Source organism: Tauraco erythrolophus, chromosome 5 (genome assembly GCF_009769465.1).
Source record: "Tauraco erythrolophus isolate bTauEry1 chromosome 5, bTauEry1.pri, whole genome shotgun sequence".
Lineage (NCBI taxonomy): Eukaryota > Metazoa > Chordata > Aves > Musophagiformes > Musophagidae > Tauraco > Tauraco erythrolophus.
In genome coordinates, this window is record NC_141469.1 from 72,601,554 (window position 1) to 72,626,753 (window position 25,200).

At 40.0% G+C, this 25,200-nt stretch overlaps 1 protein-coding gene across 1 annotated transcript in view; it reads right to left on the reverse strand.

Annotated features, from left to right (window-relative positions):
- Positions 1–25,200, reverse strand: part of FAM13A (family with sequence similarity 13 member A) — a 131,269-nt gene that overhangs the window by 90,193 nt on the left and 15,876 nt on the right. Inside the window, exon 5 of the mRNA XM_086611526.1 lies at positions 15,985–16,144. Within this exon, the coding sequence (XP_086467652.1) occupies positions 15,985–16,144 (160 nt within the window). The remainder of the gene's footprint in view (positions 1–15,984; positions 16,145–25,200) is intronic.

Sequence of the window (25,200 nt, forward strand, 5' to 3'; positions counted from 1 at the left end):
TTCAATATATTCTGAAAATAATATGCCGCCTCCAGTGAAGGAATCTTAAAGCAAATGCTCTGTAAATACCAGCTATGCTGTTATAAGGCAAATGCTAATGAGATCATCAAAAGCCAAGGAACAGAGCTAAGTACAGCACCCATCACATTCCTCCATCCTTTCTGTTGGCTGTTTGAGGTGTAAACAAGTAAGCCCTTGCCAAGGGATTTCTATGTTAGAAAAGCACGAAGCTGTGCCAAAATTCAGAGCTGCTCCACTGAAGTCCATGTAAGTAGGTTGGAAAGTCTCAAACAAGCTACTGAGAAACCTGTCTTTCTCCATGTATGGTACTCCTCCCATTCACAGCATGACAATGAATTACACAGTAATGAAAGAATTTGCTGCCTAAAAGACACTGTTGGCACTGGCCTGAACTGTGCTATATCTCATGAAGTGCAGACAGATCCTTCAAGGGAAATAAATTAGTTTTACCTCTGTATTTCTCCTGCCCCACAATACCATATGGCCAACTCATTAACAAAGGAACCTGAAGAACTGCAATGACGACCGCAAAGGTTCACTCCAGCTACCCACCCTTCAAGCACTTTTCCTTCTCAGCAATAAAGAATGCTGTTTATGAACTCTGTAAAAAAAGCAGGTTTAGGCCTTAGGGATTTTGAAGAGAGGGGGAGCAGCGCTTTCAAGCATACCAATAAACTGGCACTACATGTGCTCGAGCTCAACTAGTACGTTTTTTTTATGGCCCTCTGAATCAACACTGGGTAATACAGATAAGCCGAGACTCCACTAGAAATTCCACTAGACCATATAACAATCCAGCAAGAAAGGGTTATAAACTTCCTGTTCTTGAAGCATTCACCTCTGAACCAGAAAAAGAATCAGCAAGTACATTCCGTGCTGTAACAGGATCTTCAAGGTGATCTCATAGGTCTTTTCCATCTCCCATTTTCATGACATCGTATCTTCATTATAAGTATACCTTTGATTTTAAGTACGAGTCATTGCAGACAAATGACTCAAGTGAGTCATGTAGGTGTGTTAGGTAAGATTCTTCTGTGACTTGCTAGCGAAAGTTAAAAATTAACATTTTTGCAGTCAGCAAAGGACCAGGCTTGCTGCTGACTGACTACTATTAAGATGAGCATGCATGAATCACGCAGTACAATAATTGCTTTCATTATGTTGAATGGAGATGAAAAACGAGAACAGGAGAGTGTGAGCGAAAAGCAGAAAACTCTCTGATAGCACACCATTAACTGCTCCATCATGGATTCCGTAACAGCACACGTAGATTGATGTGTTTCAGTATAAAAACACATTTAGTTTACACAACATAATGCTTCCAAGGGAACAGGAGATCCGTATGCTAAGAACACAGCAAGCAGTTCCAGCTAAGAACCTATTAAACATTAACCTCCACAAAGTCTGCTCAATACAGGCTGTGGCAAGCGATCTTATTTGCGCTGGGCAGAGTGCATACAAGGATATTTTTGTGGTTCTCTAAAAAAAGGTCATATTTATAGTTTATTCCAACACTTGCAAATCCCCTGTTCCCTCCCTATCATCTTCCAGTCCATGCTGGTTTTTACAAGACAATCATTAGCACAAGATTATACCACTCCTCTTACAGACTGCCTGTTTTCTCTTTAACTTTACAGCACACCTTTACCTTAATTAAGACAAGGGGAAGAACTTTCCACTGTTGAAACAAAAGATGCAAGTTGAAAGACAAAAGCTACTAGATGGTACCAGGCAGGCCTAACAGTCACATTCTCAGGCTGCCTAGGTTCCTAGGCTACTTGGAAAACTTACAACAAACAAAGTAAAACCAGAACCTCAAACACACTTCAAGCTGAGAATCTGCTGTTGTCAATGTTTTATTCTTACATATTAGCTCCTAAAGGACTGGCAGTCTGTTTGATGTTACCCTTTAAAATACAGAAAGTAGAAAGAACATGTGCTCATTTCCAATAATATGTCACACTTCAGTAACTAAACATATCTTGGAATGTATTTTGTTTTTTAAACATTGTGTGAACTTGCAGCTCAAAAAAATTAAGTCATTTAAGATATTTTTGACTATAGTTATACTGATTCCTAACTCTACTAACAGAGATTAAATTATACATCTTCAGAAATCTGACCCTACCTCTCCAAGAACACTCTCTGATATTGAGATTCAAACAATAAACGTAAGTCATAATTTTCAAATGTGAGCATTTAAAGTCAGGCACCTGCATTCCACATGGAGCAGTAAAAATGTCGAAATTTAGTCAAGTCACATTTGCAAAGACTTAAAGAGATGTCTGTCTGTGTTACTGATAAGAAAGATTATGCAATTACATCAATTTTGGTACTTGCATAAAAACCTCGCTTTATTATGTAATGACCTATATACATTTCTGTGTGTCTCTGAATTACTGAAGCTTGAGAATTCTTTGAGATTTCTACTTATTCATTTTCAGTGTTGCTTGTGAATTTTGTGAAACTATGGGATGAAATCTGTGGTACTTTAAAGCCTGATTTCCTTTAAAACCAATGACATGGCTACTATACAGCTGGGATAAATCAACTTGGAGCCATAAAACAACTAGCATGCATCCCATGCAGAAGTACTACCTGAGCACCACTATTCTAAACAATTACGGAACTCCAGAGGAGGTGAGGAGTAAAACTTACTAACAGTTGCATACTTTCCATTCTCATATGAAGAAAAAAGCCTCCAGTACAGCATACTGGATACAAAACAAGCTCAATCTTTGTTTTGCTCAGCTGTCTGTGCTCAGCGATCACTGTAACCTAACTGTTTACATCTGAAAAATTACCCAAGTCCTTCTTACTGTCAGTAACTGCCAGCGACCCACCTCTTCATCCTGCACTCCCCAAAAAGACAATCCCACCTGGAAAAACTTCCACCCCTCACTTACCAACTCTGAATGATGCAGCAGAGTTTCTCCAAAATCTGCCCAAACTAGAGTACCTGCTCATCATGGTGTCAAGTCCCACCATCCAGCCCCACTACTGGTACTTAGGGAAATTTTCTACTATCAAGAGTATTTGGGCCAAAGTAAATAGTCAGCATCTATACAGGACACTGTGAAACCCCAGGTTTTTAACCCAGTTTCTTTAATGATTTCTAAGCAAGAATTGAGAAGATCATAGGGAAAGCCAGAGACTACTCATTTAATTTCCTAACATAGATAGGCAATATTTATTGGCAAATGGTCCAGTCAGAAGCATGTCAGCATAAAGCAAAGCTTCTAGTCATTTCCTACAACTGCGAATGTTGCAAATTTAGAGACTTTCAGATCTTCCTATACTATAATAGTAACTTCTGTTGGGCCATTCTAAATCATGGACTGTTATTTTCCATGAGATGTATTACTATTGTACCAAAACTCCTAAACACTTTATATTGCTCCAAGAGCTCCACAAGTCTGTAAGCTCCCTCAGTCATGCCTGAAACCATCTTTTAGCTCTGGGTTAACATAGCAGTGCTTCCTGACCCTCAAATAAGATTCTTAGGTAAGACTCTGCTACAAATGCTAATAATTATCAAAAACCACTACAGAGCACAGATAACTTGTCCATACCCCTCAAAACAGAAAAGAACTCACTTCATTCAAATCCCAGCCCAGAGTTCTTACACCTAGATCAGATTAATTATACTGGCCCAAGGAACAGGTCTTCTTCCTTAGGAAGGCTATTGTGTTGGTAAAGAATTTTTTCTCTCTCTGACAGATTCTTTGCAAGTCATACAAAATGCAGGTTCTACAATGCATGAGACTTCACCTCAATAAAAGCTTTAAACCAATTAACTATGGAGAACTCAATGATTAGGAAAGATTAGAACATCCCTAGAATACTCTTTGACCTATTTATTCTTCAAGAGAATAATCCTTTAACGTCAAGAAGCACTGACGCTAATAAAGACAGGTGGTTGAGTACTCCAGCTCCTAGCTTCCTCCCACATGAATGAAGAAACACAATAGGTCAAGGGCATCCGTAAAGGAGAGACTAAATCACAGGCAGGGTACAAGATACTTAGCCATGTCTCTTACTCAGCTGCTCTTCCTGCACTTATTTCTCTGTTTATCTCTTTGGACAGACAGACTGACCAGGGCTGTTGGTGCAAGGGTGAGAGTGTTCAGTTACATATTTATTTTCAGTTATGTACTTAAATTAATTTTAGGAAGATGACTAACTTCAGCAGCAAAGACTGAGAAAGATCCTGGCACAAAAAGACCTCGTCTCCCACATGATGAATAGTTACCACCACTGGCTCTAGGTGAGAACCTTGGCAAATTTTTGGTAAATTTCAATGGAATGAGAAAATACTTGCTACAGTAGGTCAGCTTTAGGTATTCATTATACCTTTTCTTCAAACAGACTAAACTGTACTGGTTCCTTTATCCATTGTCAATACTAAGAAAGAAGGATTCATACAGCATATTTGCATCTTGCACTGTTACCTGGCTGAGATGCAAAGTTCAAACTGAACAGAATACTACCCTTGCTTTTATCCTTTTCAACAAATTGTTGAATGGACATAAAAATTCTTGAGTTTTAGCCTCAGTCAAGCGCTGCCCCAGTGCGAACCGCACAGTGAGCTTACAGTCTTTTTGTACTTGCAGCACACTACCACACCGTACCACATGAGTTTGAATGCATCTGATTACAATTGCCTCAGGAAGGAATTAGGAAAAAAAGATTTAGTAAAAACAATGGTTATACACCATGCTCTATTTTAATGACAAACTTATTTGTTGATAACTTGGTATTCCAAGGTATCTTTGTAGCAATCTAGTGTATTACTGCTGTGCTCGCTCTCTCTTTCCTACTTGGTTCAGTAACTAATGTATTTTTGGCCTCATAAACTGCATAATCAGAGGAAACTGGCCTGTGGGATTTTCAGTTCAAGTTTTAAATGCTGCTAAAAAGCATCGGATCTATTTTGTTAGCTGTTAATACCTAGAAGATGACTTTAATCAAAACAAACTTGAACTTTATCAATGTGAAGCTTTTTCTCAACTAAGGCACAGATTTGGTTTTTTACAGAAACAAGGAGTCAGATTCCCTCCTGATACAAAGAAGGTGCAGCTCTGAACTTCACCAAAACATCACCCAATTTACTGCATCAAAGTATCTGGCCTCGTGCCTCAAAAGAGAAGAGCTATTACACATGATTGTTTGCTCACTGACTCCATGCAGTGGCTTTGACAGAATAAAACAATTGTCAGCGCAGTGATTAAGGCTGCAAACGTCAGTACTAATTTTTCATTAGGAAAAAAGAAATAAATCATGGTAGCTTGTAGGGAGGATCTGACACAGATATACATAGTCATGAGCGGTGGAGAGAAGATGGACTGTTCACTATCTCCTTCAGCTTAAAAAAATAAAAACCACAAAAAAACCTACTAGGTGACCTTCAAATGACACTAGTAAAAGCCACGTTTATAACAAACAAAAGGAGTCAGTTCTTCACATGAGAGGAAGCAATTTGTGGCACTCTTTGCCAGATGACACGGTGGAAGCAAAAAGCTTACATGCGTGCAAGGGGTACACAAGACAATTACTTTGGAAATCGCTAAATACACAAACCGCATCGAGACCAGGAAAGCCTCTGAGAATAGTCACGAATTGCTAGAGCAATTGAAGGAAACACCTTGCCCTATTCTTACTCCTCCCTGGACATCCGCTTATGGCCAGTGTGGGAGGCAGGACACTAGGCTAGATGGATCCCAAGTCTGAGCCAGTACAACCACTCTGATGTAGGATGAGCAATCATTAAGAGGATTATCCAGTGAATTCAACGCTGCGAATGGTTGCAGAAATGATGCATTAGCTGATTGCACTGGGATAGCCTGCAGCAGCTGACTCTTTACTGGGTCAGCAGCTGTACGCCACAGAGGAGGGAATATTCTGTTTCTCTCAGCAGCACCCCATGTAACAGTGCAATGCAGCCTTTGCTTCAGGTAGGTGTCAGCAGGGTCACACCTGTGATTCTTCCCTAGGCTACAACCAAAATGCACAACAGCGCTGTCCAGGGAGCACTCCAGAAGAAACAGTAAATTTCAGAGCTCCTGGCTTTTCCTTCATTTGATGCTGGAGCAGGGACTGTTACCCAAACCAATGCTGTCCCCTGCACAACGTTCCCAGGAGCATGGCTGTGCAGACATGACATGCAGCAGTGCTGTCAGGGGTGCCAACGCAGAAGCAAAAGGGCCACAGTAATTACAGAGCTGCTCTTCTTCAGATTGGATATTAGGAAAAAATTTTTTACCATGAGAGTTGTAGAACACTGGAACAGGTTGCCCAGAGAGGTGGTGGATGCTCCATCCCTGGAGACGTTCAAGGCCAGGTTGGATGAGGCCCTGAGCAACCTGATCTAGTTGGAGATATCCCTGTTCCTTGCAGGGGGGTTGGACTAGATGACCTTTGAAGGTCCCTTCCAGCCCTAACCATTCTATGATTCTATGATTCTATGATTCTTCCTACTCACAAGAAGAAAATACAGTCTCTTCTCCTCTATGATCATGCAAAATAGCTCATGGCTGATTAAAGTTCTCTCTGTAAGACATGTAAAGTATCAAATAATATTTTTAAGACCAAAATTGTGTAGTTGATGGCACAGGGATTTTCAAAGTCATCTAATTCATGTGGTCACAGGTATTTTCATGAATGCTAACTGGATGGAGTACCTAATTTTTATTCAGATATCAGTTCACAGACTCGTCATTCAGTGGCACAGATCTCTTCAGGAAAAATACAGATAATGATTTAACACGAATAGTAATTGAAAAAAAAAATCCTCGCAATGTATTAGGCATCCTTTCCATTTTGTATCCAGAAAGTGTTGAAAACATCTTTCTTAGAAGGGGGAATAATGTTAGCAAAACTGTTAAACATTCTCTTATCTAAAAAAAACACATAACAAAGATTGAAATGACTAGTATTTATATATGGGATTTTTGCCTTGATTGCTATTGGCATATAAGAAGAAGGGAAAGCTGATGTGGTATCTATCTGCTGTTCTAACTTGCTATCATTGACACTACACTTTAATAACCAGAATTCCACAGAGCTGTTTCAGATAGGAGTAATAAAAAGCAAAATCTCACAGTTTGCAAAAAACGCATCACTGCTTTTCAATATGAAACTAATACCCTATTCAGTTCCCCTTTCATTTCCTTTTGTTCTCCCAAGACTATTTATATATATGACCTTTTACCTGAGACCATATCTCTTAATAAACAGCTAAAGGTTACTCTGTTTCGCTTCAGTACAACCTTAACCTACTGCAATTATTGCCACAAAACATGTACAAAGGTCATAAATCGTGATACAAAAGCAAGAGAGAGATGCGGAAATCCATTATTTTTAGAGAGGACTGCAATATAGAAAAGGAAATGACAAACATAGTAATAAATCCCCTGATATACCTCAATGCTGGCAACTACATCTGTGGAATATCACGGTATTTTCTAGGAGGAAAAGAAAAATGTGTCTCCAGTCATCCAAGAGAATCGGTTACTTAACGCTGCAAAAAGTTAAACTGGTCACGCTGGGATCAAATATAATTCCAGAACGTGTAAAACGTTACAAAGACTTCACTGAGTAAAAACATTCATGTTCCATGCCCATCCCCACAATTTGTAAGCGCCCATCATATATCAGCCGGCAAGGCTAAGGTGTCATACAATAGGTCAATGACCACAACTCAGCTTCTCATGGCTGAGGTACAAATAACGAGCATGAAGCAGAAGTTAAAATTAAAAAAACAAATCAAACATTTACAAAGTGACACAACAACATTGCTGTCTTGCTGAGTGTACCTAGTGTGTGTGTGTGTGTATTCAATAACAACAGAGCTAAAATCAGCTCCAGAGGAACATTTTATTCTCCCTTGCAATTTTGAAAACTGGAGTCTGATTTATCTCTTTACTGTAATGTTATTTCATAAATAGAAAAAGTATGATCTAAAAGAAAAACATGACCTAGCTATGTGAGCAACCCAGGCTCTCCAGACCTGCATCTCATGTTACAGTTGCTTAAACTCAGTCTTGGAAAAGCCAAATTGCATTTCTGATCTAAAAATCAAAATACGCACGAAGAAAAATCTTTTTCACACATGGAATACAGCAATGTTACTTTTAAAAGGAGTACCTGATGTTGCAGTAAGTTAGGGAGTCCTAAGTGTCTCTATATTGTTCTAGTTACCAGTGTAATATTTCCAGCATACAGAGAACAGATCCCATTCTTAACAGTGAAACTGAGATGTTCACTGCTGGCAATTAAGGTCAAATGCTGCTGGGATCTGCTGGATAGATCAGATTTTCAAGAGCGTACATATTCAGACACATACAGAGCGTCTGGCCCCTTGTGTCCCTTGCATCCCATACTCCCGTTGCTCTTAGGCTGCCCTGAGCCCTGTTTATTACAGGTAGGTTTTGGGGCACCAGAAATCCTGCAAAGCAGTGGATGTTACAGGCAGACCAGGGTGTACTGACCAGCTTCTCCTGGACAAAGTGATCTTCATAGAGCTCAAAGGACAGCTTTTCAAAAATTCATAGGACTTATACTGAAGTCAATGAGCATTTCACTTCTCTTTTATAATGGGAAAAAGAATTAATTCAGCTCTGAGCCCTTCTGAAGCTCCCACCTTGAAAGTACTACAGGTGAAGCTAATGGCAGAGGTCAGCAAGAATTAAACCCCCACAGACTGAAAAATGTCTTACACCTCATCACTTTGGATCAGTTCTGACTGCCTGCAATATGTCCTTCTTACAAAGACAGCACTGACTGCTGATTTATACAGTGGGAATAGTGCTGATCATTTTATGTAACCTGATTAACTGAACAACTAATTAATGAGAAACAGAATAAACATTGGGGAATCTGAACAGGAGGAACTGAGATGTTTGTCTTAGTAGAAAAATTCTCATCCTCCTCCTAACCTTTTTTCCCCATAGGTACAGAAAGGATGCTCAGAAACAGGTGGCTAGAGCAAGGGCTCACAGGCTTATTTTACTGTACCTTGTTTCTTGATGCCGACTTTGATGCTTCCCTTTCAAATGATGTTGTTGTACTGACTGAGAGGGTCTTCTCCCAAGTGCTAAATCACAATATCACCCCTTCCCCCCCACCAGAAGAAAACACCCCACAACAAAACAAAAACAACAGACAATGAATGAAAAACATTTCAAGTAAAACATGTGCAAATACAGACTGGGACACAAATGCACATATGGATCTTATTTTCTCTACATTTTGGCTATGTGGCATTATCATGGGGCAACGATAATATCACTGGGTATTTGCTTAAAAAAAAAATTGTGAGAGAGTAAAAGCAAAGTTCCTAAGCATCTCAACTGCAAAATTTGCCAGCAGGATTAAAAAAAAATATAGCATACTAGAAATATGGACCGCAGGATAGAGAGATGTTTGTTATATGCCCCTGTTCATTTTAAACATGCTAAATCTTAATGTGTTAAAATGCAAATATTGTTGGTGAAATTCTAGCTAAAGAAATAACAGCATAATCATTTATTACCTTATAGAGTTTAGCACTAACATATTTGTGTAAATATTCAGGACTGCATTTAGTAACACCACAAGTGACAGACTTGCAATCTTGTGAATGCTTTAACGAACTTCAAGAGCAGAAATATTCTGGTTTGATACTACACGTACAGAGTTGTCAAAAACTCCAGAGCTAGAAGCACTGGAAAACTATTTCAAAACTACATCAGAAATTGTTTGGGGATGATCTGATTTTTCACTTGCCTTTCTGAATCACAGCCTAAACATAACCGTCCTCCTCACCCCAGATTGAATCTGCTACAGGTGAAGGGTTTGGAGGCTTATAAACTTTCCCCTACAAATCTCATATTGCTCATTTCCTGTCAGCTCGCATCTTAAAATGTCATTCTGGCTGAATCACTATATACCCTTACTATAAACATGTCCATCTGCTCACTGGTGGACAACTGCAAAATGAATACTAGCTGAAGAAATACTAAACAGAAAACCAGAGACAGACTTCCACAGGTGCTCCTTCTCATGTACTTACCACCCATCTTCTCATCTCCCACATGAACCCACCCTACCCTTGGGGGCTCCCTGGCCCAGGCAGGAGAAAACTGGCTTGACTTGCCCAAATAAGGGGATACTGAATGAAATGGAAATACTTGCTGAGACCTTCAGAAAGGATTTTCCAAGATCAGTTCCCGCTGCCTCCTGATGGGAAAAATTAATCCAGTAGTGAAAGCCGACCATTAACACGATGCTAAAATGGTCCCAGACATGAAAGCGGAATAAAGGAAACTATCTAGACCCTGCAGGCTTAGCCAGGATGCCTTTTTTCCTGACGTAAATGAGGGATTGCTCTCCTGTCTGCGGAATGTATAACCATGGGACCAGAGCACCAAGGTGTCAGGGAAGAGTAACTTATTCAGGGGGAGCACTCGGCCGTGGAGTTGGTGAGGTTTCAGCAGTTTCCCCTTGATTTTGTCAAGGGATTAAATCCTTATGCTAAGGTATTTAAGTAAAGACAGCTGAGGAAAGGAAAGAAGCATTTATTAGTGAAGATCTTGCTTTACTTGTCTGGGAAAATAATCTGAAACATTGTGGCTTTCAGCACAGATGGAGCTTTACAACTGACTGCAAAGGGAGCAAAATCAAGCCAAGACAGAGCACTTTTTGACCACCTTACCTTTCCTAGCTCTCCCCAGAGATGAAAGGCTGAAATCCTACCAAGGGCTGAATGATCTGGGCTGAGTGTTCAATTGGAAGGAGCAAGCAAGCACTCCACTTTAAAATCGAGATTTTAAAATCAGCTGGAGCACTCTCCTTGACATGAAAAACGCACTTAGGGGTTTGCCTGGCTGGGCTGGGCACCACACACTTCGCATTCATGGAGCACCAACAGATGCAGCTACACGCGGCGGATTGCTTGCCTCTTTAGAGATCTAACAGCAGGCTTGCAGAACACTGTGCATGCACTTTTGCTGCCGTTTAAAGTCTAAAGAATTATTTTGCCAATGAATCCTCCCAAATGAAGTGGCAGCTTTTCTTGGAAGACTGGAAACAAACAGGATAAAACTGCAAGAAGATAATTGCATCTAAAATGGAAGGTTGGTTTTGAAACTATTAGTTTTTGCAAAAGCCAGCAAGAGACCAATTTCTGTACCTCTTCAGGGAGTGACATTTGCCTGTTCAGAGGTCACCAGAATGCACCTACATTATATTCACAATGTTGAAATTGCACATTTATAATTTTACTTGACTTTGTAACTTTGATTTTTAATTTAATTTTAATGTTTAATTTTATAAATGGACTTGGTTTCTCTGCTGCATCAGGTGAACAAGGCTATGTATTCTACCACCCAGCAGGGCAAGAAAGGGAAAAGCCTTTTGCATTCCTGTCCCAAATATGTAATCAAGCCAGGAACAGCATTACACCCTCATCATGCCAGTGCTTGTGTTCTAGTGCAAACATTTATGCGCTCTGAGCTGACTGGTTATTAAAACTAGAAGTGCTCTGTCAAGAAGGCATTAGAGGGAAAAGGTGAAAAAAATAGAAAAAAAACTTACAGCCCTGCATGACTAGGTAATATATTTTATGTTTTATTTGAAGACAATACTGAGCTAAAAAACATCATACTACTAAAGATGACATGTTTCATCTGAAACCAGTGGAAGGGGTAATTCCAGACATCTCCCAAGAGTGAATCTCATAATAATTTGCCTGCCCAGATTTCTCTTGCCACTTAACTAAATAAAAATACTCTTCATTGCCTCTCTCTGATCATTAGAGAAGCTAAATCACTGTTACTCAAAGGTCCCATTTCATTACAGTTGTAACAAATAGGACTATGTGCAGCTGCAGCTTGAACAGCACTTTAAAATCTTTGGAAATGAAAGATGCTCGTTCAAAATTGTTATTTTTGTTGTCACTGCAGATTTTGTAAACCTATTTATTCAAGAAGATGATGAAATGGGCAATATTGCAACTCAAGACTGAATAATCTTTCATTAGATGAGCTATCACTCAGTTTAGTGCCACAAAAATCTATCAGGACCATATCTATATACCTATAGAATTTGGAAGAATTCTCTTCCAAAGCAAAACATAAGCAACATTTTATTATAATAATCTGACATTTATAATGTGATAAATGTAGAGCTGTGCAGATATACTGTCAGAGAATTAATCGTTAACACGTAACACTGCCCAATAAAAATAAGCTCTTTATGATCCTGAAAATCAGAACACTCAGCCCACTTCTCCACCCATTTCTCTCTAACTAGCTGAGCCTGTTGGCTAAAAAACTGCGACTCTTCCAGACCCTCACTGAGTTAGGAGATTAAATTGAAGCTTGGATAAAAGTCTTAGGGATTGCAATAATAGCTGGCTGCAAACAAGACCTGTAAATGCCAACAAGCCCGAACTTATTTTAGAATTAAAAAAAAAAAAGAATCAAACCTCATAATACTTTTACAGGAAGGAATTTCCAAATATATATACAGATTTCTGAAGAAAGTACATGTTATACTTCCACCTGCTGGTGACCTGCCTGGAAGATCATATGGATCTCTTCCTATTAGGTGGAGCAAGAATAATGAAGTCCTTCCAGGCAAGGCATCAGGAACCTGACAGTTCAATTTTCCACTGAAACAGAAAATATTCTAAATTTTATACTTTGTGAAAATTGCACTTTTTTTTAAACATAGAGATTTCCAAAGAAACACTCCCCACCATTTCTAACTATAATCCTACCATATTCCAGTACCTAAAGGGAGCCTACGAGAAAGCTGGAGAGGGGCTTTTTACAAGGGTGTGTAATAATAGGACAAGGGGCTTTAAACTGAAAGAGGGTAGATTTAGATTAGATGTAAGGAAGACATTTTTTACAATGAGGGTGGTGAGGCACTGGAACAGGTTGCCCAGAGAAGTTGTGGATGCCCCATCCCTGGAAGTGTTCAAGGCCAGGTTGGATGAGGCTTTGAGCAACCTGATCTAGGGGAAGGTGTCCCTGTCCATCGCAGTGGGGGTTGGAACTATATGACCTTTAAGGTCCCTTCCAAACCAAACCATTCTATGATTCTATGATATGCCTGAGCAATGAGCATGAGGAAGCTTTATAGTCCTGGGAACAAAGCGGGGACTGAAATCCAGCTTGCAGAGATTTCCAGCTCCCTCACTTTCTGAATCCTGATCCACTGAGAAAGCAAGCTAAGAAACCCCTTTACCTGGCACAACTTGTCTTTCCCAATGACTGAGCAATCTTTGAAAGAAGAAATGTAACTGAGGTGAAGGTGTTCCTGTGCCTCCTCAATGCACAAATGCAGCAATAATGGTAATGTTCAACTATCAACAGCCCTACAGAATCATGTCTCTTTTTCCCATCTCTAAAATTTATTAACTTTTGGCTTCCTTAAAACAGAATTTCTTTAAGCTGCTGCAATCTGTACCTGATTGAAATGCTCTTACTCCTTCTGCAAGGCTGTAGCATTGTGGATTTCCCCTAGCTATGACCAACATGGTAGACAAGATCCAACTTGCTCCACTCGAGCTGTTTTTCCTTTCTAATACACTGCTCAGAGAAGCTTGATATTTTCATGACTTTATCTGAATGATCCACATATTCTTGTTTTCATTTTAAAAGAGCAGCACTTCCTGCTTCTAAAAAACCCCTGATTTTACAACCAAAGCATGGGAAAATCTTAAGATATCCAGTCCATGAAGTCTCAGGAGTCAGGCATGTTCAGGAAGATGGTAAACATCACCAAGCACATGAGAGGGGGTACATTCCCATATTGGGATGGAATGGCATGAGCCACTACTCCCCTGTTTCTGGGTATTTGCTCAAAATTAATGATTCAGGGTTGATGTCGACTTTGAAAAAGATGATGAGTGGATGATGTGAAGCAACAGGTACCTAAACCATTTCAAGAACAACTGCAAGAGGAAATAATATTCTCACAATACCTTTAGACACTAACTAAAGATGGGTTCCTGTTTTTCCAGTTGAGATTTCAGCACCAAAGTATGAGCCTGAAGACATGAAAAAGATAATTTTGTAATGCAGTAAGCTCAGAGTACTGAGAAGTGCATTGTCCTATGTTGTACTTGTCGATGTCTTTTATTATTTTTTACACCACTGTCATTGGGTTTCAACTTTTGATTCGAGTTAGTCCTTCTGCACATTTGTGCCATTCTTCTCCCTGTGTAAGTTTCATGTTTATAAGTGCTCTTTCCAAACTCTTAATCAAGAAACACCTGGATCAGCACCACCATGAGGTTGATCTCAACACAATGTAAAAACTAATTTCTTCCTATTTAGTACCTCCACTCTCATTTTGGGAACCTTAACTTTGGGTAGGACTAACAGCAGCATTCCAATCAAAAGGAGGCATTAATGCTTGTCTGGCAAGTGTCTCGAAAAGACGGCCCCACACTACACACCCAGGAGAACACATAAGGCAGGTCACGCTACAGTCGCAAGCACTGTACTAACCTAAACCTTTTGCACTTCATTATAGACTGCCGGCCTTTTCTCTGGAGTGGGAATGAAGGCCTATCAGATCTGAGTACAGGAAGAATAGTGGGACAGGGCTGTGGGAATTTGGGAGGAAAATGTAAACATGGAAAAGAGAGAAAGGAGTGAGGGTAAAGGCAATCATGGGAAAGGTAGCAGTGTAGTGACTCAGGGTGAAACACTGGCAATACAGCGAGTGATTTGGGGGAGGGGATGATAGAACTACTCCAGAAGGAAGTGATTGAGGTCATCTAAATCTCCCCTCCTCATCCTCCTGCTGTTCACAATGTAAAGCTAAAAACAGCCATTTGGATAAGTGAAGCTGAGTTTGGTAAAGGGCGAGTTCTCCTTTTCTTCCCTTTCCTTGCTGTCTGCTCTCCGGTTCCACCATGGTTCATGCTTGAATGCTAAACTTAAAATCAACAGGGCCTCAGTTCATGAGAGTGCTGTCCTGAGCATCCTACGTTTTTCAGTCCCTTGGCAAATCTCTCTCCAGCTACCTGTAGATATGAATTCATCAACGGCTTCTCAAGAAGCAGTAACTTTGCTTACAAATGGCGTGCTGTTTTCTGGACACTGTGACCCAGGTCATGTCAAATAACTCTCTGAGGCATTTGTTCTTTTATGACATGGATAGCCAGCTCCTACTGTATGTAACAGTTCACACATCAGCAAACTGGCTATCTCTTTTCTCTACTGATTCACATTTATTACCACTTAGTTTTCTCTTTGAGTGCACCATCTCTAATTTATTATACAAATTGGCTAGGATAGGGGATATCTGCTAGGATACAAGAAAAGTAACCTTTGGGAATGGTATAAAGCATCCTTTCTCAGAACCACCTGACAGATCTCAATGAGCACTTCTTATGTAGCTTTGCTACCTGATGTCAGATGCTTGTATTTCTCATGTTTGTGTAGTTGTCTTGGTTAAGCTAGAAAACTTCCCACTCAAATTAGATGGACAAGGAACAAGGTCAAATTTTTGCAGCAGACTGCCAGTAGAATTTGGAAGCTGTCAACAAGATCCAAAGACACAAACACAATGTAAGCCCTTGTGTTTAGGCATGGCTCATTCCTTTCATGGTCATTTGTCTCCTGAGGCAAAGCAATCGACAACATTTTTCATCTCACTTGAGTAACTATATCTTTCAGGCTATTTTGTTGGAGTAATTCTGGTTGTCACCACACACTTTGATAGTTCAGATCTCTGAACTGCTGTGGGAAATCTCCCAGGCCTCCACCTTTGTGCATTCCAGACTAGTAATGAAAATTAGCCTATCAGCAGAACCAATTTATAAACTCTATACCAATCAATAACACAGAACATTATAACTACAGTGCTTGCCTCCCACTTACCTAAAAGATTTCTGAATTGTATCCTGCAATAACCCTGCATTATTGATTTGCTATAAGAAAATGAAGTATTACAGATACTCACTTTTACTGAAATAATTCTTGCTAGCTCTTCACACACAGGCTTTTCTTCATCCTTCTTCAAACCTTCCAATTCAAACAAGGTATTGTAATTTTCCAGCATTTTTGTCATTATCTTGTTGCAGATCTCCTGTTCTTTTATACCTTCAAATCCAGAGGGCACACTAAAATTGGACAGAACACAAAGCAGAGTGTTATAGGTACTCAACATATAAAAGCTCCTGCACAGTCTCTGTAACGTTTCAGTTATGGATACAGGCTGGCTAGCAGGCACAAGAAACTTTGTCTTGGAAAGCAGGTTTGTATGGATGGTGGTAACAACTATCACAGTTTGTTTGCAGTTTTTCTTATCGATATTAAATATCGTATCTGTTGGTCAAACTATCTACTCCACAAAATCTAGGTAGACACCTAATTGATAGACCATCAAACGAGATACAACCAATTTTGCTAAAAGTTGGATTCCTGACTGCAACATAGACAGCATGAGGCCTTTAAATGCTCTGTACTGTTAATGGAGTCACATTCCTCCAAAAAGTGCTTTCTGATGACCTCAAAGGTATAAAATAAGGATAAGTCAAAAAATTAACAAAACCCACATGCTGAGCAGAACACTAAAAGTAAAAGTTAAGCAAGATCTTTGCAGCTTCAGGTGATGCCACGCTGTATATCACATTCCTTAATCTAATTTTTTAGTTGCCATTTCTCTTGAAGGTAGGCTCATAACTCACAGGGCTTTTTAAAACATGGAGATGGAGGCTGTCTTCTGCAGAACAGCTTAAAAGATTCATACAAAAAGAGGTTTCTAACCTCCACTTTCTAGGAGAAAAACAACTACTTGGCTGCAGAAGAAACACCTTCTTGCTCTCTTGAAACTGGCCCTTGTGCAGCCAGGAATTGCTTGCCGCAGAAAGGCACATAAAAGAAAAGGCAAGATACTGATTGAGAAGAAATGTTATATTCCACTCTATACTCCTTTGCCTTCCTCACGTGTTTCACACAACCTGGTCGTCTAGTAAAAAATGCATATTACTCATGACAGAGCACACAATTAATTGAAGCATCTAATGATCATCTGCTGAAACATAGGCTTTCTGTATGTTTTACTGGACTTTGGTGGCCAGAACTGACTTAAATTCTATTTTAATGCAAAAGGAAGACCTCTGATGAATCTTCTTCAGCATTTAAAATACTTCTTGAATCATCCAGTGTTTCCTATTGCACAGTATTACCAGCAGGTGCACTCTCCTCTCAATAATCCACAAAGTGGTTGTATGGATGTGAATTGTCTAAGGACCTTATAAAGTGGCAGAGACTGCAGATCAGGAGGTGCAGAAAACACAGCAAAGATTTAAAGGGAAGAAGTAGGGGAGCAAAACGAAAAAGGTTTCCAGTATTTTTTGGCTGAAGATAACTAGTGCTTGTACGAGAGGAAAAAACAACCCAAACCCCAAAAAGTTAAACAAATGCCATCTGAGCTGTTTTACAGGGATGTATCTTGAAAGTAAACCACTGTTTACTGTAATGAGCAAATTTCAGTTTACAGATAACTATCTACTCTAAAACTACTGTAACTATAGTTTACTGGGACCAGACGTGCATTTCAACAAGGCGGTTCCGAAAGCAGATGCCCCCAGAAACTCGCCATCAAAAAGTGCCTTGTTGCAGCGGTTGCATGCTACTGGTCCTTTTCAATGTTCAACTCTCTGCAGTACATCTACATGCCACAGAGGATCCCACTGCAGCACAAACACACCTGCGTAAATTCCAGAGAAGAATCTTTACTGCTGTCATTTTGACATGCAATACATGCTGGAGTCGCAGGATCTGAAGTTTAAAGGGATTGGCCTATTTTACACTGCAGAACATTGTCAGCTGTAAAATGGGCCAGCCTCAGCTGCCTTAAATAAATCCATTGATTTCATTAGTGTGGAACCTGGCCTCAGACTAAATAAAGAAAAAATGGGACAATTTCTGTTGATGGCTGTGCATGTATACTTGGGTCAATCCACTTTAAAGAATGTCACACTTTCACTCAAAGACAGCAACCGGCCTGAAAAAAAGAAAGCGTATGTATGCAATAGGCCCATGCAATCATCCTGATTCAAGGAAACCCCTCCTTCCATGCTAAAGGATATGTCCCAGAGTTGGCATGGCACAGAGCTTGCTTGATAATTCAGGCAAATCTTAACCGTTACCTTCCTGATGTTTCTCCAAAACAGGGTGCCATTGAAATAAGCCTCGCGCCCCTACGAACCTCATTCCTAGGAAACGGACCAAAAATGTACTAGAGCAAGTTCAAGTCAAAATAAAAACTCCAGATAGCTTCAATGACTTTTAGAACAGAATCTTCACCTACACCCCAACTGTTGGGAGCCAACACTTCCCTACTGGCAACAGCTAACATCAGAAAACACCTCCTGGTTGAAAAAGAGCCCAGCGTATAAAGTCTCCACAAAGCACAGAAACAGTATTTAATTTCTGCACAATTCTACACTTTCTTGCCCTCCTTTCCCCACATTATTTTGTCAGTTAAACTTGATTAAATCAAATCTACAAAAAGTCTTAACATATTATTCTTAACAATTCTATACATGTATGCTGATATGCATATGCAGAACACAAGGCTAAAGCTCATGGCTTTAGTCTTTTTTATCATCCCTCTCCGAATGTTATCAAGCAGAGCAGCGTGAATTGTTTTATTTTAATGGCAGTGTAACATACATTACCAGTTGCCATCTCTCTGCCACTTAAACAGGCATATTTTACAAAGTTTCTCATTTATTTTTTCCTTTAATTGCTGTTACTGAACCTCCATCATGGCAAGGACTATTACACTCTTTGAGCTCTCCATGGGGACCTTTTCGTCGCAATGAATTTTCAGCTCAGCATGTGTAAGAAGTTTAGATTATGAACATGCATCACCCTGCATATTTATACGAGTTAAAACCCATCTGTTTCCACACTGCGTGATCCACCAGTCTGACTAGACTTTTCTGAAAACGTGTGTAAAAAAAGAATATCTTACTTCAGCTTTTCGCAGTCTGAAAAGTTGTGATATCTACAAATTTCACTTCGACTCATTAGAAAAAACCCAGTCCAGTGAGAAAGTATTCTCTCACAACATCACTTTCATGATACACACCCTACTCCTTGAAAATTTTTCATATTCCTTTGTGAAGAGCTTATTAAAACATTTCAGCAAAACTGTGTTCACAGCCACAGTTCCTTTATATCTATTTCGCATGTTAATTAGGCACTATAACTGTGTTGCTTATAGAGTCAGATGCACATCTTACTCCAGTTATAAAATCCTCAACGGCTGGACTTCACCACCTTATAGCCACATACGTACAAATGACTCCAGTAGCAGCACCAGAAACAGCAGTGGAACATCAATTTCACTACCAGAAATTCATTTTTTAGAAAGGAGGCATAAACCTGTAATTTCCGTGGTCATTTCTAGAAGCAAAGATGTTGATGGGTTCAGGTCTATCTTAGAGATTTGAACTGGAAAACTGTCAGTGAGTCTCAAAACTCTCGCAGTAGCTTGCAAAGTCATGAACAGATATCTAGCACCGGCAGTGACAGAAGCAAATTCTCCAGTGCCTCCCTAGATTCCTCAGACACCCTGCCATTCCCAGAGAGATGCTCAGAGTGATCTGTGCACAAAGCACAGCAGCTCCACATTAATTATTTGGAAAAAATGTGCTTTGTCTAAACGAGGCACCAGCATTAACAGCATGTTACTCAGTCAAGTAGGGCTGAGGGCAAAGGTGCATTAGTACCACAAGTTTTACAGGATATTAAGATGGAAATTATTGGTGAAGCCAGTTTAAAGCAGAAAAAGCAGTAGTTCTCAAAGTCAAAACATTACTTGGGAATAGGATCAAGTCGTTAGCACTTCATTTCAAAATACGACACCCAGCAGTATTGCACACTTCTGCACAATGTCCTACTAGCACGCCTGGCCACCCACCGCAGCTCCATGCCACTCATGTCCATGCAGGCCAGTGCTCACTTGTTCTTTCAGTTCTTCCAGACCACTTCAAGCCAAGAGTGTGTCTCCTTCCATGGGGATGCTCAAGAAAGCTAGTCTCAAATGGGTAAAACCACATCAAAGCCCTGTGTCACAACTCTGACTCAGAACTGAAGTGACCTCAGGTCAGATTAATGCAGTGTGAAAGAATTACTTACATTTCATGCGTTAGTTAAATTAATTTACCTCAGGGTCCCTGTAAACAAGCTGTAACAGGCTAAATGTGGAGTGGGCTTATGAGAGAATGAGTCTCCAGACTCTACTGTGAATGGTGCAGTAACATATCCAAACACGACTGCATCCAGCACAAAACAGGCACCACCACAAGGCTCCGTCATCATCCGCAACACCTGAGAAACTTGCTTCAAGAGAAAAAGAGGGCCAGGAGGATTTGGGATTAGCCATCTGCCAGTAGCGAGCTGGACTGAGATCACTGAACTGGATTTCCCCAGGCAGCAACTGCTGACAGCATCCTGTCACAACTGAGAACCAGCGATTTCCACATGAAACGGTGCATCTCATTACAAATTCCCGATGGTGCTCGACCCCACCCTGTCTGAGATGAAGAATGCACACACCATTTCCTTAAGTGGCTCTGCAGCAGTAGCTTGCGTGGAATGACACGAGGCATCTAACTGTCTACCTTTTAAAATCTGTTCCAGGTTACTTTCTGTAACATCAGATTTAGGAGCCTAAATTGACTCAGTAATTCCATCTCTGTCTACATTACTTGTAGCAGATGCAAAATGCAGGTAATGCAGGAAACACAACGCAGTTAGAGTGATGCTGCCACAAAGACTTTACTGACTGGCTTCATTAATATGCAAAATATTTTGCTCCAGAAAAAGTTTCATTCTTTGTCAGGAAATTAGTAGGCATCTTTGAAAGTGCAACCTACACAAAGGAGGACAAAGTGTGGTTCATAGCCTAACACCCACTCAAAAGTACATCACTCTCATCTCCAAACATTTCTGAACACAGGCTCTTCAAAAATGTTCCTTGTGATTCTATCTGAGCTCTACTGTTGAGCTCAAACACCATTTTGTTTTGCACATATTAGGAAAAAGATCTTCACTAACAGAATAGCCAAGCACTGGAACAAGGTCCCCAGGGAAGTGGTCATGGCCCCAAGCCTGATGGTGTTCAAGAAGCATTTGGACAACATTCTTGGACACGTGGTTTAACTTTTAGGTTGCCCTGTGTTGAGACAGGAATTGGACTCGATGATCCTCATGGGTCCCTTCCAACTCAGGATAGTCTATGATGCTATGGTTGTAGTTTTTCCTGTGAAACTGCCCCTCCACTTAAATTCTGCATGTACGCTTTATTGCCAGTCCTCAATCAAGATCAGAAGAAAGAACATTTTCAGCCCAGAGCAGTAATTTATTTTCATGGAGTTTTTGAACTAAGGTACATACCAAAAGGTTTAGATAAATAAAAATTAAAAATAAAACAAACAAAAAAAAACACCAAACCCCACACCCCAATATCAAAACACAGAGCGTTTTCTATTGAAGCAATCACTATTCCATTCAAGAAATGAAATAGGAAATATCATAACACCTGACACTGGACAGATCATAAAAGAGAAACTTTCTCAACTGAAACTTTAAGGAGCGGGTGTTCACTAGGAGAACAGAAGACTTGAGATGAAATTTTGCCAGAACATCCCTCCACTTCTGAAGAGAGCAATGCATCTTTAACAATCATCAGGTTATTTTACAAATATGCCATTCAATGGACTCCAGATGAAAAAGCTGAGTACATAACAGAAAAGAAAGATGAGAAAAAAACATAAAAATACATCAGAGAAAGGCTCAGCAATATAGTCCCCTATGCACTTCCCAAAGAGGAGGCAAGCACTCATGAGTATTTAATGTAATTAGGGATGAGAACATTTATGGCCTTCCTATAGTATGCTTGATGCTTTAAACTTGCATCATAGGGTGTAACATACTGAATTCTTATGAAAAACAGCATTACCCTGCTGGCAAATGCAGTATTTAAAATCTATACAAACTGTGTAAGAAAGGTTATGTTGCATGCTCCAATTTGCAATAATGAATGTTAGAACAACAATTTTCAGTACTCACTTTGACCCTGGTCCTGGTCTTATATTTGCTTTTAAGACTGATGCAGGATCAGAACTGCACTGCCTGAAAACAAAGTCCATTCACATAATGTTTCAAAGACCACTGTTACTCACTGAGGAGTTCTAGTTCAGCCCTTACGCTTTCACTTCAGCTTCACACACTCAATCTGTGTACGCTCCAAGGCTGCTAGAAACCAAGGTAGGACACTCATGCAGAACTTTAGATCCTATTTTAATTCTTACAAATTCAGCAACACATTGGAAAACTTTTTGAATTTCTGAAATACCTACAGCTACCCTACAGACAATCTACATTTTCTCCACACCTAAAGACGACCTACCTTTTCTCCACGTCTAATGCTTTCTTGTACAACCCTTCCAGTAACTTCTATTACATAGTCATGATACACAAATATACATCTAACTCTACCCTTTCAACTGGATACCTACATTTGCCAGACACTTTTGGGAGGATGGAGCAATCCCTCACAGCATGTTTAATCTCTGTTGGAATGAAGCACAGTCAGGTTAGTGAGGGCTTGAATGATGGAGGCCACATACACAGATCACTCTTTGAGAGTGTGCTGCAAAAAGGGTGCAAATAGATCCTCTGCTTCCTGCTTAACTGGTAGACCTCATGTCCCTTACCATCCCAATCAAAGGACAGAATGAGTGCAGTAGCCTCTCCAATACTCAGCTCCAAGAGACCAAAGAGGAGATGAGGAAACCCAGCTGTTCCTCTCCTTCCTCTTCAGTGCAAGCTGTGAGAGCCGAGCAGGGACACACAGCAGGCCATAACTAAGGCTACAGCTCTACAGGAGCTGAAATTCAGGTCAATGGACAATAACTTCCATCAAGAGTAACCATGCTGCAAGTGTTAATACTCCAAATAGATTAGCCCAGTGAGAGAAGAGACAACTCTTTATGCTCCTATACCTTCATGCTTGTTGTTCCTCAAGGGCTGCATTTCTCTGTATACTTGACTTTTGGCTTCCATCACAATAAATCTGAACAATCCCAGCTGGAAGAAAACAGTGCACAATCTCAAACCATCATATTTTCCGTTTTTAAGCTGTCTGACCTTGCCCTTTACATTTTCCTATATCTTACATCACACTTCATTACAAGGAATGCACATAGCCATTTTGTCTCCTCTTCTATTCATTAGAAATACAGAAAGCACAAGATAACCTTTCATTAGAAAAGCACCAGTGTAGTTTGTCAAACAGCAAGTAAGGAAGCAGGGGAAGTAGTGGATAAGATAAAAGTAATAAAGGCTGAAAGTTTAGGAGATGAGATAAATTACTGAGAACGCGATGTGGGAAAATAGAATGAGATGAAGAGAATTGCAATGAAGTCTACATGTCTGGAAAGTGGCCCAACAGTGAGATTTATTAAACTGTTAAACAGCTTCAGTTATGGAGTAGGAGATAATACGTTTAAATGCTAAAACATCACTAAAAATACCTTGTGGAAAGCAATCCTTCACTATCAGCAGATGGGCTTTATCTTCTCTGACACTGTGCACTAGCTGCGTTTACTCCAACGCTCATTTTAGACATGAGTGTGAAATTTCTGACAGAAAAATCTCAGATCGTTCTGCTTCAGCAGTGTAATTGCTGACAAGCTGGATGCTAAGCCTTCTTTCCTTGTCCCAGAGAAACAGCCCATACGCTGCTCTGAACAAACAACGCAAAGCGAGAGGAGTGTTTGCTTCAACCACCTGCTGATACGTAATTTCTGCAGCTAGTCTCTCTAGGGGCTGCCTGTAGCCAGTATACTGTAAGACAGCCCTTGCCAAGCAGGCTTCAGGCAGCCTTACTCCAGAGCTCTGAATTATATTCTAAGGATCTCTCTCTGGCTGCTTGGCCAACCAGCTGGCTAAGCCCAATGCCTAAAGTTCAGTGCTGCAAGTTCTTTCTTCCTCCTGTCAAATCTTTGTCGATACGGATGGTCCCAGTTCCAGCAATTTAAGACTGCCTCCATTAACACAGGAGAAAAGGGTATTTGAACTGTTGCTCACAACCTTTGTGTCTGGACCACAATCCTGAACTACCCTGAAAAGATCAAGATCTGTTGAAACAGACAGTTTAAAATAAAAAAATCTACATCCATAATTCTGACATTTATCTAAAACATGCATTAGCCATTTGTTAAGTGTCAAGCCTTGTTTTCACTGCCTTTTTTACCACATGGGCATTAATTTCAATACATGTCACAACTGCAGGGCTGGCTGCATTCACATACAGCCACAAGAGCCCTCGAGTCTTCATCTCCAGTGAACTCTGCCTTTCTTAGTCTTCTGCAATGGAATGATGCGATACTGCCCCTCTCACATGCAGGCTCTATACCTTACAAAAATTGTTACATCCTTTCTATGCCATCTTAGGAGCAGAGACCAGTCGAGGCAACAACTACACAGCTTTTAAGAAGTATGATTTGGTTTAATCTTAGGAATGCAAATTGCAATTTCAAACTGCAACTCTGCATTCTACACCAAAAAGTATGCAGAGCTAATTTTTAATTTTTCCTGAATGAAATGATAAGTAAACTAAAAATTATTCTAATAGCCACGGGGGAGTTTGAGTCATAGAGACTTAGCCATTGGACTCAGATTCTTCCAATTTATTGAGTTTGTTCTTAACTCTACGACAGAAACTCCTGAACTGCCCATACAAACATCATCTTTAAAAATTGTTTTGCTTTTCCGTGGCAGAAATTTGCAGTAATGTGCTTCCACTAACTCTCATATTCATGCGTCCCTGCACATACTACTGGCTTAGAATTTTCTTTCTTTTGGAGAGGAAGACAATTGTGTTCAAAATATGCTTTATCTTTTTATACTAACACAGCAAATGCTTTAATTCTGACATATTCACCTTCACCACTCATGAGCAACATCTTAAGACGAGGCAGGAGTGTAGTCACAAGGACAAGCTTTGGTTTAAATGTCTCATCTCTGCATGCTCTCTCCTTAATCAATGGAAAAATATATGTCCCTTTTTTAAAAAGAGAGCAGGCAGCATTTAGCCTAGGCATAAGGAACTGGCTCCATACACTAGAAGGAACCTAATTTCTGTTTTCTCTGT